At 38.6% G+C, this 19,631-nt stretch overlaps 1 protein-coding gene across 1 annotated transcript in view; it reads left to right on the top strand.

Moving 5' to 3' along the window:
* LOC117345121 (endothelin-converting enzyme homolog) overlaps positions 1 to 16,706 on the top strand; it is a 143,531-nt gene extending 126,825 nt beyond the window's left edge. The window contains exons 19-21 of the mRNA XM_033908080.1: positions 8,406 to 8,501; positions 13,336 to 13,412; positions 14,995 to 16,706. Coding sequence (XP_033763971.1) covers positions 8,406 to 8,501; positions 13,336 to 13,412; positions 14,995 to 15,094 — 273 coding nt within the window. The 3' untranslated portion in view covers positions 15,095 to 16,706. The remainder of the gene's footprint in view (positions 1 to 8,405; positions 8,502 to 13,335; positions 13,413 to 14,994) is intronic.
* The last annotated feature ends 2,925 nt before the right edge of the window (positions 16,707 to 19,631 follow it).

Genomic DNA, 19,631 nt, shown 5'->3' with positions numbered 1-19,631 from the left:
TGTAAGTCTAGAGATATACACACCCTACACAAATCACCATGTAAGTCTAGAGATATATACACCCTACCACAAATCACCATGTAAGTCTAAAGGTATATACACCCTACCACAAATCAGCATGTAAGTCTAAATATATATACACCCTACCACAAATCACCATGTAAGTCTAGAGATATATACACCCTACCACAAATCAGCATACCATGTAAGTCTAAAGGTATATACACCCTACCACAAATCAGCATGTAAGTCTAGGATATATATATATACACCCTACCACAAATCACCATGTAAGTCTAGAGATATATACACCCTACCACAAATCACCATGTAAGTCTAGAGATATATACACCCTACCACAAATCAGCATGTAAGTCTAGAGATATATACACCCTACCACAAATCAACATGTAAGTCTAGATATATATATATATATACCCTACCACAAATCACCATGTAAGTCTAGGATATATATATATATACCCTACCACAAATCACCATGTAAGTCTAGATATATATATACCCTACCACAAATCACCATGTAAGTCTAGAGATATATACACCCTACCACAAATCAGCATACCATGTAAGTCTAGGATATATACACCCTACCACAAATCACCATGTAAGTCTAGATATATATATACCCTACCACAAATCACCATGTAAGTCTAGAGATATATACACCCTACCACAAATCAGCATACCATGTAAGTCTAAAGGTATATACACCCTACCACAAATCAGCATACCATGTAAGTCTAGAGATATATACACCCTACCACAAATCACCATGTAAGTCTAGAGATATATACACCCTACCACAAATCAACATACCATGTAAGTCCAGAGATAATACCATAATTCTGTATACCGTGTAAGTCCAGAGATAATACCATAATTCTGTATACCATGTAAGTCCAGAGACAATACCATAATTCTGTATACCATGTAAGTCCAGAGACAATACCATAACTCTGTATAGCGTGTAAGTCCAGAGACAATACCATAATTCTGTATACCGTGTAAGTCCAGAGATAATACCATAATTCTGTATACCGTGTAAGTCCAGAGACAATACCATAATTCTGTATACCGTGTAAGTCCAGAGATAATACCATAATTCTGTATACCATGAAGTGTAGAGATAATACCATAATTCTGTATACCATGTAAGTCCAGAGATAATACCATAATTCTGTATACCATGAAGTGTAGAGATAATACCATAATTCTGTATACCTTGTAAGTCCAGAGACAATACCATAACTCTGTATACCGTGTAAGTCCAGAGACAATACCATAATTCTGTATACCTTGTAAGTCCAGAGACAATACCATAAATCTGTATACCTTGTAAGTCCAGAGACAATACCATAATTCTGTATACCTTGTAAGTCTAGAGACAATACCATAATTCTGTATACCATGTAAGTCCAGAGATAATACCATAATTCTGTATACCATGAAGTGTAGAGACAATACCATAATTCTGTATACCGTGTAAGTCCAGAGATAATACCATAATTCTGTATACCGTGTAAATCCAGAGACAATACCATAATTCTGTATACCATGAAGTGTAGAGATAATACCATAATTCTGTATACAATGTAAGTCCAGTGATAATACCATAATTCTGTATACCGTGTAAGTCCAGAGATAATACCATAATTCTGTATACCATGAAGTGTAGAGATAATACCATAATTCTGTATACAATGTAAGTCCAGTGATAATATCATAATTCTGTATACCGTGTAAGTCCAGAGATAATACCATAATTCTGTATACCATGAAGTGTAGAGACAATACCATAATTCTGTATACCGTGTAAGTCCAGAGACAATACCATAATTCTGTATACCATGAAGTGTAGAGACAATACCATAATTCTGTATACCGTGTAAGTCCAGAGACAATACCATAATTCTGTATACCGTGTAAGTCCAGAGATAATACCATAATTCTGTATACCGTGTAAGTCCAGAGACAATACCATAATTCTGTATACCGTGTAAGTCCACAGATAATACCATAATTCTGTATACCGTGTAAGTCCAGAGACAATACCATAATTCTGTATACCGTGTAAGTCCAGAGATAATACCATAATTCTGTATACCATGTAAGTCCAGAGATAATACCATAATTCTGTATACCATGTAAGTCCAGAGATAATACCATAATTCTGTATACCATGTAAGTCCACAGATAATACCATAATTCTGTATACCGTGTTAGTCCAGAGACAATACCATAATTCTGTATACCGTGTAAGTCCAGAGATAATACCATAATTCTGTATACCATGTAAGTCTAGAGATATATACACCCTACCACAAATCACCATGTAAGTCTAGGATATATACACCCTACCACAAATCAGCATGTAAGTCTAGAGATATATACACCCTACCACAAATCAGCATACCATGTAAGTCTAGAGATATATACACCCTACCACAAATCACCATGTAAGTCTAGAGATATATATACCCTACACAAATCACTATGTAAGTCAATAGATATATACACCCTACCACAAATCACCATGTAAGTCTAGAGATACATACACCCTACCACAAATCACCATGTAAGTCTAGAGATATATACACCCTACCACAAATCACCATGTAAGTCTAGAGATATATACACCCTACCACAAATCACCATGTAAGTCTAGAGATATATACACCCTACCACAAATCACTATGTAAGTCTAGAGATATATACATCCTACCACAAATCAGCATACCATGTAAGTCTAGAGATATATACACCCTACCACAAATCACCATGTAAGTCTAGAGATATATACACCCTACCACAAATCACCATGTAAGTCTAGAGATATATACACCCTACCACAAATCAACATACCATGTAAGTCTAAAGATATATATATATATACCCTACCACAAATCAACATGTAAGTCTAGAGATATATACACCCTACCACAAATCACCATGTAAGTCTAGAGATATATACACCCTACCACAAATCAACATGTAAGTCTAGAGATATACACACCCTACCACAAATCACCATGTAAGTCTAGAGATATATACACCCTACCACAAATCAACATGTAAGTCTAGAGATATACACACCCTACCACAAATCACCATGTAAGTCTAGAGATATATACACCCTACCACAAATCAACATGTAAGTCTAGAGATATATACACCCTACCACAAACCAGCATACCATGTAATTCTAGAGATATATACACCCTACCACAAATCAGCATACCATGTAATTCTAGAGATATATACACCCTACCACAAATCAACATGTAATTCTAGAGATATATACACCCTACCACAAATCAGCATGTAAGTCTAAATATATATACACCCTACCACAAATCACCATGTAAGTCTAGAGATATATACACCCTACCACAAATCACCATGTAAGTCTAGAGATATATACACCCTACCACAAATCAGCATACCATGTAAGTCTAAAGATATATACACCCTACCACAAACCAGCATACCATGTAATTCTAGAGATATATACACCCTACCACAAATCACCATGTAAGTCTAGAGATATATACACCCTACCACAAATCACCATGTAAGTCTAAATATATATACACCCTACCACAAATCAGCATGTAAGTCTAGAGATACATACACCCTACCACAAATCAGCATACCATGTAAGTCTAGAGATATATACACCCTACACAAATCACCATGTAAGTCTAGAGATATATACACCCTACCACAAATCACCGTGTAAGTCTAGGATATATACACCCTACCACAAATCACCATGTAAGTCTAGATATATATACACCCTACCACAAATCACCATGTAAGTCTAGAGATATATACACCCTACCACAAATCAGCATGTAAGTCTAGAGATATATACACCCTACCACAAATCAGCATGTAAGTCTAGAGATATATACACCCTACCACAAATCAGCATGTAAGTCTAGAGATATATACACCCTACCACAAATCACCGTGTAAGTCTAGGATATATACACCCTACCACAAATCACCATGTAAGTCTAGAGATATATACACCCTACCACAAATCAGCATGTAAGTCTAGAGATATATACACCCTACCACAAATCACCATGTAAGTCTAGAGATATACACACCCTACACAAATCACCATGTAAGTCTAGAGATATATACACCCTACCACAAATCACCGTGTAAGTCTAGAGATATATACACCCTACCACAAATCACCATGTAAGTCTAGAGATATATACACCCTACCACAAATCACCATGTAATTCTAGAGATATATACACCCTACCACAAATCACCATGTAAGTCTAGAGATATATACACCCTACCACAAATCACCATGTAAGTCTAAAGGTATATACACCCTACCACAAATCAGCATGTAAGTCTAAATATATATACACCCTACCACAAATCACCATGTAAGTCTAGAGATATATACACCCTACCACAAATCAGCATACCATGTAAGTCTAAAGGTATATACACCCTACCACAAATCAGCATGTAAGTCTAGGATATATATATATACACCCTACCACAAATCACCATGTAAGTCTAGAGATATATACACCCTACCACAAATCACCATGTAAGTCTAGAGATATATACACCCTACCACAAATCAGCATGTAAGTCTAGAGATATATACACCCTACCACAAATCAACATGTAAGTCTAGATATATATATATATACCCTACCACAAATCACCATGTAAGTCTAGGATATATATATATATACCCTACCACAAATCACCATGTAAGTCTAGATATATATATACCCTACCACAAATCACCATGTAAGTCTAGAGATATATACACCCTACCACAAATCAGCATACCATGTAAGTCTAGGATATATACACCCTACCACAAATCACCATGTAAGTCTAGATATATATATACCCTACCACAAATCACCATGTAAGTCTAGAGATATATACACCCTACCACAAATCAGCATACCATGTAAGTCTAAAGGTATATACACCCTACCACAAATCAGCATACCATGTAAGTCTAGAGATATATACACCCTACCACAAATCACCATGTAAGTCTAGAGATATATACACCCTACCACAAATCAACATACCATGTAAGTCCAGAGATAATACCATAATTCTGTATACCGTGTAAGTCCAGAGATAATACCATAATTCTGTATACCATGTAAGTCCAGAGACAATACCATAATTCTGTATACCATGTAAGTCCAGAGACAATACCATAACTCTGTATAGCGTGTAAGTCCAGAGACAATACCATAATTCTGTATACCGTGTAAGTCCAGAGATAATACCATAATTCTGTATACCGTGTAAGTCCAGAGACAATACCATAATTCTGTATACCGTGTAAGTCCAGAGATAATACCATAATTCTGTATACCATGAAGTGTAGAGATAATACCATAATTCTGTATACCGTGTAAGTCCAGAGATAATACCATAATTCTGTATACCATGAAGTGTAGAGATAATACCATAATTCTGTATACCTTGTAAGTCCAGAGACAATACCATAACTCTGTATACCGTGTAAATCCAGAGACAATACCATAATTCTGTATACCATGAAGTATAGAGATAATACCATAATTCTGTATACAATGTAAGTCCAGTGATAATACCATAATTCTGTATACCATGTAAGTGTAGAGACAATACCATAATTCTGTATACCATGTAAGTCCAGAGACAATACCATAATTCTGTATACCATGAAGTGTAGAGACAATACCATAATTCTGTATACCATGAAGTGTAGAGACAATACCATAATTCTGTATACCGTGTAAGTCCAGAGATAATACCATAATTCTGTATACCATGAAGTATAGAGATAATACCATAATTCTGTATACAATGTAAGTCCAGTGATAATACCATAATTCTGTATACCATGAAGTGTAGAGACAATACCATAATTCTGTATACCATGTAAGTCCAGAGACAATACCATAATTCTGTATACCATGAAGTGTAGAGACAATACCATAATTCTGTATACCATGAAGTGTAGGATACAATACCATAATTCTGTATACCGTGTAAGTCCAGAGATAATACCATAATTCTGTATACCATGTAAGTCGTAGAGACAATACCATAATTCTGTATACCAGTGTAAGTCCAGAGACAATACCATAATTCTGTATACCATTGAAGTGTAGAGACAATACCATAATTCTGTATACCGTGTAAGTCCAGAGACAATACCATAATACTGTATACCATGAAGTGTAGAGACAATACCATAATTCTGTATACCGTGTAGTGTAGAGATAATACCATAATTCTGTATACCATGTAAGTCCAGAGACAATACCATAATTCTGTATACCGTGTAAGTCCAGAGACAATACCATAATTCTGTATACCGTGTAAGTCCAGAGATAATACCATAATTCTGTATACCATGTAAGTCCAGAGATAATACCATAATTCTGTATACCATGTAAGTCCAGAGATAATACCATAATTCTGTATACCATGTAAGTCCACAGATAATACCATAATTCTGTATACCGTGTTAGTCCAGAGACAATACCATAATTCTGTATACCGTGTAAGTCCAGAGATAATACCATAATTCTGTATACCATGTAAGTCTAGAGACAATACCATAATTCTGTATACCATGTAAGTCCAGAGACAATACCATAATTCTGTATACCATGTAAGTCCAGAGACAATACCATAATTCTGTATACCATGAAGTGTAGAGACAATACCATAATTCTGTATACCGTGTAGTGTAGAGATAATACCATAATTCTGTATACCATGAAGTGTAGAGACAATGCCATAATTCTGTATACCATGTAAGTCCAGAGATAATACCATAATTCTGTATACCGTGTAAGTCCAGAGACAATACCATAATTCTGTATACCATGAAGTGTAGAGACAATACCTTAATTCTGTATACCATGTAAGTCCAGAGACAATACCATAATTCTGTATACCGTGTAAGTCCAGAGACAATACCATAATTCTGTATACCATGAAGTGTAGAGATAATACCATAATTCTGTATGCCATGTAAGTCCAGAGACTTGTATTATTTGTGGAGATTTTAATTTAGTGCTGAACCCTGACCTTGATTATGATAGAAGTTATAAACAGATAAATATATAATCTTAAGGCACGAGATAAAGTAATTGATCTGATAGAGGAATTCAGTTTAGTAGATATTCTTAGAGAACAACATCCAGATTGTACGAGATAAACATGGAGAAGAAATAATCCCATTAAGCAGGCACGTTTAGATTTTTTTCTTGTATCAGAAAATATGTTAAGTAATATACAAAAATCTAGTATTGAAACTGGATACAGATCTGATCATTCCGTACCTATAATTACATTAAAATTTACTGACTTTAAGAGAGGAAGAGGTCTCTGGAAATTTAATAATTCTTTATTACATGATGAGGACTATCTCAAAACTATAGATAAACTAATTTTGGAAATTAAAAAGCAGTATGCCCTATTGAAATATAACCCACACTTCCTTAATGATATATCAGACGATGATATCCAGTTTCAAATCAATGACCAACTTTTTTTAGAAACTATACTTTTTAGCTCACCTGCCTCCTTATGCCGTGGTGCGGCGTCCGTCGTCCGTCCGTCCATCCGGCCGTCTGGCGTCAACTTTTTCATTCAAACAACTTCTTCTCAATAACCAAGAGGCCCAGGGACTTGATATTGGGCCTGTAGCATGCTGGGGTGAAGGGCTACCAATTTTGTTCAAATAAATGACCTTGACCTACATTCAAGGTCACAGGGGTGAAATCGGCTTCAATATGTAAACAATAATTTTGCGATAGCCAAGAGCCTCCAAGACCTGATATTAGGCCAATAGAATGCTGGAATGAAGGACTAGAAAATTTTGAATATGAATAAAACTAGCTTACAATGATATTTGAATAAAGAGGTAATCAACATAGTATCTTTAGAAATGACCTCAATCAACTTGAAAGTTGCTGTAGAGCCAGGTGAGCGATACAGGCCCATTGGGATTCTTGTTTAGTGCACCTGGTCTTTTTTAAATGCTTCTAGTCCTAAACAACTAAATGGATTTTGATGAAATTTGGTCAGGAGAATTACGTGGCAATGTTGTATGTTACATAAATGAAGGATGTGACAACCTTGAGGTAGAAGGGGGCCCAATAGCAAAAAAAAAAAACTTTTTCAAGAATGACACCTGTAGTTTGAACCATTGTCACATGTGTTGACATGAAAACAGAAATGACCTCATTAGATTATTTGAAGGTCACAAAAACAAATACATTTCACCTTTGATAACTTTGTATTGATTTGCAAACATGCATATTTAATGTAAGATATATTTGATAAGTAATATAACTAATTTTGATATTTAACAGGCTTATACAGACTGGATTTCACACAATAAAGATGAGCGCCCCTTACCAGCTATAAATCTCACACACAAACAACTGTTCTTCCTTGGCTTCTCTCAGGTAAAACAACAATGTACTGCTTTATTTCATCATCCGTTGAGCTGTCCGTCCGTAAACAAGCCATGTAATCACTATTTCAGAAATACTTGAAGTCATTGGAGGATTTTTCTCAAACTTAGTATTGGTCTGCCTTGGTCTGTAAGTAGTTCACCTTGGTCTCTAGTTGGTTCCCTTTGGTCTCTAGGTAGTTCCCCTTGGTCTCTAGGTGGTCCCTGTTGTCTGTAGGTAATTCCCCTTGGTATTTAGGTTGTTTCCCTTGGTATCTAGGTTGTTCCCCTTGGTCTCTAGGTAGTTCCCCTTGGCCTCTAGGTAGTTCCTTGTGGTCTCTAGATAGTTCACCTTGGTCTCTAGTTGATTCCCTTTGGCCTCTAGGTAGTTCTCCTTGGTCTCTAGGTTGTTCCCCTTGGTCTCTAGGTTGTTCCCCTTGGTCTCTAGGTTGTTTCCCTTGGTATCTAGGTTGTTCCCCTTGGTCTCAAGGTAGTTCCCCTTGGTATCTAGGTGGTTCCCTGTTGTCTGTAGGTTGTTCCCCTGGTCTCAAGGTAGTTCCCCTTGGTTTCTAGGTAGTTCCCTGTTGTCTGTAGGTTGTTCCCCTTGGTATCTAGGTAGTTCGCCCTTGGTATCTAGGTTGTTCCCCTTGGTATCTAGGTTGTTCCCCTGGTCTCAAGGTAGTTCCCCTTGGTTTCTAGGTGGTTCCCTGTTGTCTGTAGGTTGTTCCCCTTGGTATCTAGGTAGTTCGCCTTGGTATCTAGGTGGTTCCCTGTTGTCTGTAGGTTGTTCCCCTTGGTATCTAGGTTGTTCCCCATGGTCTCTAGGTAGTTCCCCTTGGTATCTAGGTTGTTCCCATTGATCTCGAGGAGGTTCCCCTTGGTCTCTAGGTGGTTCCCCTTGGTCTCTAGTTGGTGCCCCTTGGTCTCTACGTAGTTCGCCTTGATCTCTAGGTTGTTCCCCTTGGTATCTAGGTTGTTCCCCTTGGTATCTAGGTTGTTCCCCTTGGTATCTAGGTGTTCCCCTTGGTATCTAGGTTGTTCCCCTTGGTCTCTAGGTAGTTCCCCTTGGTATCTAGGTTGTTCCCATTGATCTCTAGGAGGTTCCCCTTGGTCTCTAGGTGGTTCCCCTTGGTCTCTAGGTGGTTCCCCTTGGTCTCTAGTTGGTGCCCCTTGGTCTCTACGTAGTTTCGCCTTGATCTCTAGGTTGTTCCCCTTGGTATCTAGGTTGTTCCCATTGATCTCTAGGAGGTTCCCCTTGGTCTCTAGGTGGTTCCCCTTGGTCTCTAGTTGGTGCCCCTTGGTCTCTACGTAGTTCGCCTTGATCTCTAGGTTGTTCCCCTTGGTATCTAGGTTGTTCCCCTTGGTCTCTAGGTAGTTCCCCTTGGTATCTAGGTGTTTCCCCTGGTCTCTAGGTTGTTCCCCCTTGGTCTCTAGGTTGTTCCCCTGGTCCTCTAGGTTGTTCCCCTGGTATCTAGGTGTTCCCCTTGGTATCTAGGTGTTCCCCATTGGTATCTAGGTGTTCCCATTGGTATCTAGGTTGTTCCCCATGGTATCTAGGTTGTTCCCCTTGGTATCTAGGTTGTTCCCCTTGGTATCTAGGTTGTTCCCCTTGGTATCTAGGTTGTTCCCCTTGGTATCTAGGTGTTCCCATTGGTATCTAGGTGTTCCCATTGGTATCTAGGTTGTTCCCCTTGGTATCTAGGTAGTTCCCCTTGGTATCTAGGTTGTTCCCCTTGGTATCTAGGTGTTCCCATTGGTATCTAGGTGTTCCCCTTGGTATCTAGGTTGTTCCCCTTGGTATCTAGGTTGTTCCCCTTGGTATCTAGGTAGTTCCCCTTGGTATGTTCCCCTTGGTATCTAGGTTGTTCCCCTTGGTATCTAGGTGTTCCCCTTGGTCTCTAGGTAGTTCCCATTGGTCTCTAGGTTGTTCCCCTTGGTCTCTAGGTTGTTCCCCTTGGTATCTAGGTGTTCCCCTTGGTATCTAGGTGTTCCCATTGGTATCTAGGTGTTCCCATTGGTATCTAGGTTGTTCCCCATGGTATCTAGGTGTTCCCCTTGGTATCTAGGTGTTCCCCTTGGTATCTAGGTTGTTCCCCTTGGTATCTAGGTGTTCCCCTTGGTATCTAGGTGTTCCCCTTGGTATCTAGGTTGTTCCCCTTGGTATCTAGGTGTTCCCCTTGGTATCTAGGTGTTCCCATTGGTCTCTAGGTTGTTCCCCATGGTCTCTAAGTAGTTCGCCTTGGTCTCTAGGTATTTCCCCCTGATCTCTAGGTTGTTCCCCTTGGTATCTAGGTTGTTCCCCTTGGTATCTAAGTTGTTCCCCTTGGTCTCTAGGTAGTTCCCCTTGGTATCTAGGTGGTTCCCTTGGTATCTAGGTGTTCCCCTTGGTCTAGTGTTCCCCTTGGTTCTAGGTGTTCCCTGTGTCTGTAGTTGTTGTTCCCCTTGGATCTAGGTGTTCCCTTGGTTCAGGTTGTTCCTGGTCTGGTGTTCCCCTTGGTATCTAGGTGTTCCCATTGGTATCTAGGTTGTTCCCCTTGGTCTCTAGGTAGTTCCCCTTGGTATCTAGGTTGTTCCCCTTGGTATCTAGGAGGTTCCCCTTCGTCTCTAGGTGGTTCCCCTTGGTCTCTAGTTGGTTCCCCTTGGTCTCTACGTAGTTCGCCTTGATCTCTAGATTGTTCCCCTTGGTATCTAGGTGTTACTACTGTGTTGTTGTGTTGTACAGGTGTGTTGTATACTGTACGACTATGTTGTTATGTTGTACAGGTGTGGTGTATACTGTACTACTATGTTGTTATGTTGTACAGGTGTGGTGTATACTGTACTACTGTGTTGTGTTGTACAGGTGTGGTGTATACTGTACTACTGTGTTGTTGTACAGGTGTGGTGTATACTTACTACTATGTTGTTATGTTGTACAGGTGTGGTGTATACTGTACGACTGTGTTGTTGTGTTGTACAGGTGTGGTGTACACTGTACTACTGTGTTGTTGTGTTGTACAGGTGTGTTGTATACTGTATTACTGTGTTGTTGTGTTGTACAGGTGTGGTGTATACTGTACGACTGTGTTGTTGTACAGGTGTGGTGTATACTGTACTACTATGTTGTTATGTTGTACAGGTGTGGTGTATACTGTACGACTGTGTTGTTGTACAGGTGTGGTGTATACTGTACTACTATGTTGTTATGTTGTACAGGTGTGGTGTATACTGTACGACTGTGTTGTTGTGTTGTACAGGTGTGGTGTATACTGTACTACAGTGTTGTGTTGTACAGGTGTGGTGTATACTGTACTACAGTGTTGTGTTGTAGAGGTGTGTTGTATACTGTACTACTGTGTTGTTGTGTTGTACAGGTGTGGTGTATACTGTACTACTATGTTGTTATGTTGTACAGGTGTGGTGTATACTGTACGACTGTGTTGTTGTGTTGTACAGGTGTGGTGTATACTGTACTACAGTGTTGTGTTGTACAGGTGTGGTGTATACTGTACTACAGTGTTGTGTTGTACAGGTGTGTTGTATACTGTACTACTGTGTTGTTGTGTTGTACAGGTGTGGTGTATACTGTATGACTGTGTTGTTGTGTTGTACAGGTGTGGTGTATACTGTACGACTGTGTTGTTGTGTTGTACAGGTGTGTTGTATACTGTACTACTGTGTTGTTGTTTTGTACAGGTGTGTTGTATACTGTACTACTGTGTTGTTTTTTTGTACAGGTGTGGTGTATACTGTATTACTGTGTTGTTGTGTTGTACAGGTGTGGTGTATACTGTATTACTATGTTGTTATGTTGTACAGGTGTGGTGTACACTGTATTACTGTTGTTTTTTTGTACAGGTGTGGTGTACACTGTATTACTGTTGTTTTTTTGTACAGGTGTGGTGTATACTGTATTACTGTGTTGTTGTGTTGTACAGGTGTGGTGTATACTGTATTACTATGTTGTTATGTTGTACAGGTGTGGTGTATACTGTATTACTATGTTGTTATGTTGTACAGGTGTGGTGTACACTGTATTACTGTTGTTTTTTTGTACAGGTGTGGTGTACACTGTATTACTGTTGTTTTTTTGTACAGGTGTGGTGTATACTGTATTACTGTGTTGTTGTGTTGTACAGGTGTGGTGTATACTGTATTACTATGTTGTTATGTTGTACAGGTGTGGTGTATACTGTATTACTATGTTGTTATGTTGTACAGGTGTGTTGTATACTGTACTACTATGTTGTTATGTTGTACAGGTGTGTTGTATACTATACTACTGTGTTGTTATGATGTACAGGTGTGGTGTATACTGTACGACTGTGTTGTTGTTTTGTACAGGTGTGGTGTATACTGTACTACTGTGTTGTTGTTTTATACAGGTGTGGTGTATACTGTACGACTGTGTTGTTGTGTTGTACAGGTGTGTTGTATACTGTACGACTGTGTTGTTGTGTTGTACAGGTGTGGTGTATACTGTACTACTATGTTGTTGTGTTGTACAGGTGTGTTGTATACTGTACGACTGTGTTGTTGTGTTGTACAGGTGTGTTGTATACTATACTACTGTGTTGTGTTGTACAGGTGTGTTGTATACTGTATTACTGTGTTGTTGTGTTGTGCAGTAGTGGTGTATACTGTATGACTGTGTTGTGTTGTACAGGTGTGGTGTATACTGTACTACTGTGTTGTTGTGTTGTACAGGTGTGGTGTATACTGTACGACTGTGTTGTTATGTTGTACAGATGTGTTGTATACTGTACTACAGTGTTGTGTTGTACAGGTGTGGTGTATACTGTACGACTATGTTGTTATGTTGTACAGGTGTGGTGTATACTGTACTACTGTGTTGTTGTGTTGTACAGGTGTGGTGCTCTACAAGCTTAAAGGAAGCTGACCACCTTCAGCTCCTGAGTGATTCTCACAGCCCAGCCAAATTCAGGTGAGTACATTTTATCTGGTCAAAAAACTCATTTTACAAGATATAAGCCAACGACTAGTGTACAGAAGTATGGACAAAAGTAACTGTATGGGTGGATTTGGGAAGTATTGTTGTGACGGATCAGGAATTGAACCCAGGACGTTAGATTTGAGGGCTTAACGCTGCTTAATTTTTACCACATTCCTCCCCATCTTTATTTTGAGGTCCTTTTTTCCTTTTTAGGTCACCTGAGACAAAGTTTCAAGTGACCTATTCTAATTCCATTTGTCCGTCGTCGTGCGACTGTAAACAATTTACATTTTCGACTTCTTCTCCAAAACTGCTTAACCAAATTCAATGAAATTTTGCAGAAAGCTTCTATGGCTGAAGGTTAATCAAAATTGTGAATTATATGGTCAATAACCCCCATGCAGGGGCCTGAAGGGTGGGGCCAAAAAGGGTCAAATTGACTAAAACTAGATGGAAGGGTCTTATGGTGCTTTACCAAAATTGTGAATTTCATGACCCTCGGGTCTCACGTTTGCCCCTTGAGAGGGGGTAAACTTTACTATTAATAGTTTATAAAGGGAAATCACATTTTTGACTATTATTTGTTGGATTTGTATTAGAATTCATTCTTACCTGATTAACATTATCAGCATGGGATAACAGTTTGATGGTATGCACATGTTGGCCCTGACTGACCTCAAGGGGCCGGTGGGTGGGGCTAAAACGGATCAAATTGACTGAAATTTCAAAAATCTTCTTCTCAATACCCATTTATGATAGAATCAAATACTTTTCATAGATGGACGGGTCTTATTATGGTGCTTCCAAAATTGTGAATTTCATGACCCTGGGGTCTCATGTTTGCCCCTTGGGAGGGGGTTAACTTTACTACAGTTTATATAGGGAAATCACATTTTTGCCAATCATTTGTTTGATTTCCATTTGAATTCATTCCAACTTTCTTAAAATTATCAGCATGGGATGAAAGCTTAATGATATGCACATGTTGGCCCTGACTGACCCCTTGGACGGATGGGTGGGGCCTAAAAGGGTCAAATAGATTAAGGGAAATATTTGAAATCTCAGGTGACCGTTAAGGCCCATGGGCCTCTTGTTATCTCTTTCTGAGAACATGCCCGTTTTGACTTACGGTTGCTACCACACATCATTTCTGACTGTGATCCATGCATAGGGCATGGAAAAATCCGTCGATGACACCAATGTTGTGACCGGACGTGGTATCGATTATGGGACCTCCCGCTTGGTAGGCAAGCATTCTAACCATTGTGCCAAAAGTCCGGTGAATGGTCTGAAGAAGAATTATTGGGCAAAGCAGATCTAATGTTATATAAACAGAGGGTGTGGCTCCCTTGGGGCAAGACTGGCAGGGCTTGATAGGGGAAGTAGGTAAATCCTTTTAATCACTACTAGTCCCTAATAGATTTTGATGAAATTTGATCTGGATCCTTATTGGGCAAAGGAGATCTATTGTTGTATAAAAGGAGGGTGGCTTCCTTGGGGCATCATCCAGCACTTCCAGTACTTTGTTTATACCTGCTGTCAGGTTATTATTGACTTTTTGTTGTTGTTGTAGGGTTATCGGGACTTTGTCCAATTCCAAAGAATTTGCAGAGGAGTTCCAATGTCCAGTAGGCTCTCAGATGAATCCAAGGGAGAAATGTGAAGTGTGGTAATGACTTCTTCTGTTGGTCACCATCCAGCATTCCGGTTGTCATGGAAAAAGCAATAGCATATAGTTATAGTTTCCATGGTAATGTTGTTTTCTGCTATCATAGCCCACATGGACTTGCATAGGTTGCTATGGTAACCAGCAATAGGTGCTGGTGCTGAGATATTGAGACAGTGAGACAGTCATGTGTGAACCTGGTATTACATGTTAGTGTCAGTGTCTGGTGCCAGGGCATTAGATATCGCACATTTTGTCTGACAAGGACCATCAACATTAACACAAGTTCTTTGTTTTTGGGATGTCTGGAGATGTAAACTTAACAAAGCTGGATTATAATTAATCATATTCATATACAGGTTTTAAGGTTTACAAACATCAATGTAGGTGAAGGATAGCACAGGAACTTGGCACCAATTCATATATAGGGATGTGTATGTATGCGTGTAAGACAATTCATATATAGGGATGTGTATGTATGCGTGTAAGACAATTCATATATAGGGATGTGTATGTGTGTGTGTAAGATAAAGAACATGGACTATCAGGTTTCAGAACCTCTCCCTGTGTATCAGGACATTCTGTTATCCAGTACGTATACCTACACACAATGTATTGACAATTCTTTTAATATCATAAAATATTCTGCATTAGATTAAACAAGGTAGACAAAAATTAACATGAAAGATTTTTTACAGGATTTAGGTAGGTGTGGTTACTTAATATACTGGGGTATGTGTGAGATTGAGGCATATGTCATGATCAAGACATGAAATGTTATTTTTATGCATTAATGATTGTGTATCACGTCAGAATGATAATACACAACTACATAGTACATATTAAGTAACCCAGCACTATACTTAAAGTTTGTTTGTTTTATTTTCTTCTGATTCAGAGGGTCAAACATAACGCAAATGAGAGAAGAAAAAATTGTTTGTTGTTTGCTTTAGCCATTGTGTTTTGAGGCACCCCCTTCAAGTTTGAAGTCTGTATCAGTGTCTGTGTCAGTGGTCCATGTCATTCAAAACAGGAGATGTCTATATTTTTCCAGGTGGTACTAATATGAAAATATCCTATGTAATGGTCATCCTCTGGTTCTGAACAGATGAAGTTTGCCATAAGAAGCATATAAAGGGTATAATGATTTCTGTCGAAAATATCTTGTTTTTAAGTCAATGTTCCGAATCTTAGGAGTTATAACTGTTGTGATATATGTCAGATATGCAGTGTATGATGTCTAGTTTGTGATGATTTAGATTATATTGTTTATCATGGCAAAGAATGAAGGCGTTCACTGAGGGAGCTGGACTGTTATAGATATTGTGTAATTTGTGGAAAAGGTAATAATTAGGCCTCCATCATGTAGAAGAATTTTCAATTTCAAACATAACGTTTAGCTCACCTGGCCCAAAGTGGGCTATGGCATGGCCAATAGTCTGTTATCCATGTCAGAACTTTCCTTATAAGCAACTTTATTTCAAAAAACCAAAATATCTAGAATCAGGATATTTAAATGGCTGTTATTTTCAAAAGAAATGATTTTGACCCATATTTTTTTTTCATACATTTTTATACCCCCGCAACGAAGTATATTGGAATCAGGTTGTCCGTCCATCCGTCCGTCCGTCTGTCTGTAGACGCATTTTGTCCGGACAACTCCTCCTAAACCGATGGGCCAATTCCGATGAAACTTCACACAAATATCAATGATCATGTGTTGATGTGCATGCCACTTTTTTTTTCAAAATTATGGTTGCTATGGCAACTGGTCACTATAAACTGGTTTTCTGATAAGAACCATAACTTTAAGTTTGTCCGGACAACTCCTCCTAAACCGAAGGGCCGATTTCAATGAAACTTCACACAAATATAGAGGACCATGTGTACATGTGCATGCCACTTTATTTTTTTCAAAATTATGGTTGCTATGGCAACTGGTCACTATAAACAAGTTTTCCGATAAGAACCATAACTTTAAGATTGTCCGGACAACTCCTCCTAAACTAAATGGCTAATTTCAATGAAACTTCACACAAATATAGAGGACCATGTGTAGATGCATGCCACTTTCTTTTTTTTCAAAATTATGGTTGCTATGGCAACTGGTCACTATAAACAGGTTTTCTGATAAGAACCATAACTTTAAGTTTGTCCGGACAACTCCTCCTAAACCGAAGAGCCGATTTCAATGAAACTTCACACAAATATAGAGGACCATGTGTAGATGTGCATGCCACTTTAGTATAAACAGGTTTTCTGATAAGAACCATAACTTTAAGTTTGTCCGGACAACTCCTGAACTAAATGGCCGATTTCAATGAAACTTCACACAAATATAGAGGACCATGTGTAGATGTGCATGCCACTTTATTTTTTTTCAAAATTATGGTTGCTATGGCAACTGGTCACTATAAACAGGTTTTCTGATAAGAACCATAACTTTAAGTTTGTCCGGACAACTCCTAAACTAAATGGCCGATTTCAATGAAACTTCACACAAATATAGAGGACCATGTGTAGATGTGCATGCCACTTTATTTATTTTTTTTCAAAATTATGGTTGCTATGGCAACTGGTCACTATATTACTGGGTTATCTTTGTTAGCCTCTAATTAACAGTTCCAATTCACCGTTGACTCGTGCAGATTGCGGGGGTATTAGTCAGCCATCCTGGCGACAGTTCTAGTTCATAATGCTTCCCAAAAAAATTTACATAACATTTTTGTTTAGTTTTGATATGTGTGATCTAGTCAATAAAATTACTTTACAAATACAGATTGAGGCAGTATGTATATCAAATAGTGTTGTTTCTCTCATATCTCGCCATGTAATGGATGGAGTTTGTCAATGGTGATAGCTACATGTAAGAAAAATCTATCTTATAAAGCATTTCACGCGGAGTAATCTGCATTCAAACTGGACAACTCTTAGATATGTCAGTCGTCATCATCAGTGTCAGGTTTGAAAAGTTGGACTTAACTATAAAAACAATACATGTATTCATTAGATACATGTATCATACCAGCAAAAATCTGATAGGGCTATGATAGTAAAATGATAAGACATTCCATCTACCCTGCAGGTTTGTCATTTGTCATTGAGAAGCATGCAAACACACACAATCACTGGACAATGATAGGAAGTTGAATAAAAGCCAGTTGTCAGTATTCATGGGTTGTATCCATATTCAGTATCCATGGTCAGTATTCATGGTCTGTATTCATGGTTTGTATCCATGGTCATAGTCTGTATCCATGGTCTGTATCCATGGTGTGTATCCATGGTCATGATCAGTATCCATGGTGTGTATCCATGGTTTGTATCCATGGTATGTATCCAAAGTCTGTATCCATGGTCTGTATCCATGGTCTTTATCCATGGTCTGTATCCAAGGTCCGTATCCATGTTCTGTATCCATGGCCAGTATCCATGGTCTGTATCCTTGGTCTGTATCCATGGTTTGTATCCATGGTCTGTATCCATGGTCTGTATCCATGATCATGGTCTGAATCCATTGTCTGTATCCATGGTCTGTATACATGGTTTGTATCCATGGTCATAGTCTGTATCCGCGGTCTGTATCCATGGTCTGTATCCATGGGCATAATCAGTATCCATGGTGTGTATCCATGGTATATATCCATAGTCTGTATCCATGGTCTGTTTCCATGGTCTTTATCCATGTACTGTATCCATGGCCAGTATCCATGTTCTGTATCCATGGCCAGTATCCATGGTCTATATCCATGGTCAGTATCCATGGTCTGTATCCATGGTTTGTAGCCATGGTCATGGTCTGTATCCATGGTCTGTATCCATGGTTTGTATCCATGGTCATAGTCTGTATCCATGGTCTGTGTCCATGGTCTGTATCCATTGTTTGTATCCATGGTCTGTATCCATGGTTTGTACCCATGGTCATGGTCAGTATCCAAGGTTTGTATCCAAGGTCATGGTTATGGTCTGTATCCATGGTCATTATCTGTATCCATGGTCTGTTTCCTTGGTCAGTATTCGTAGTATGTATCCATGGTCTGTATCCATGTTTTGTATCCATGATCTGTATCCATGGTCAGTATCCATGGTCTGTATCCATGGTCATGGTCTGTTTCCTTGGTCAGTATTCGTGGTATGTATCCATGGTCTGTATCCATGGTCTTTATCCGTGGTCTGAATCCATGGTCTGTATCCATTGTATGTTTCCGTGGTCAGTATTCGTGGTCTGTTTTCATGGTAAGTATAAATGGTATGTATCCATGGTCTTCATCCATGGTCTGTATCCATAGCCTTATTCCATAGTCAGTATTCATTGTTTGTATCCATGGTCTGTATCCATGGCTACACCGGCTATCAACAGACTTTGAATTATAAAGGCATTAATTTCGGCTTGTACAAGCAATCATACAGAGTGGGCGATTCACAGAAAATTGAGGTATATGTACATACATTGTTGGTTATATTAATTTTGTATATTTTAGAGTAAAATATGCTATATTTGATCATATGGTTTTCGGTGGTTTTATGCCATTACCCCGAGGAAA

This window comes from Pecten maximus, chromosome 16 (genome assembly GCF_902652985.1).
Source record: "Pecten maximus chromosome 16, xPecMax1.1, whole genome shotgun sequence".
NCBI lineage: Eukaryota > Metazoa > Mollusca > Bivalvia > Pectinida > Pectinidae > Pecten > Pecten maximus.
The sequence above is the reverse complement of the archived record's forward strand: the minus strand, read 5'-3'. Positions and strand labels throughout refer to the sequence as shown.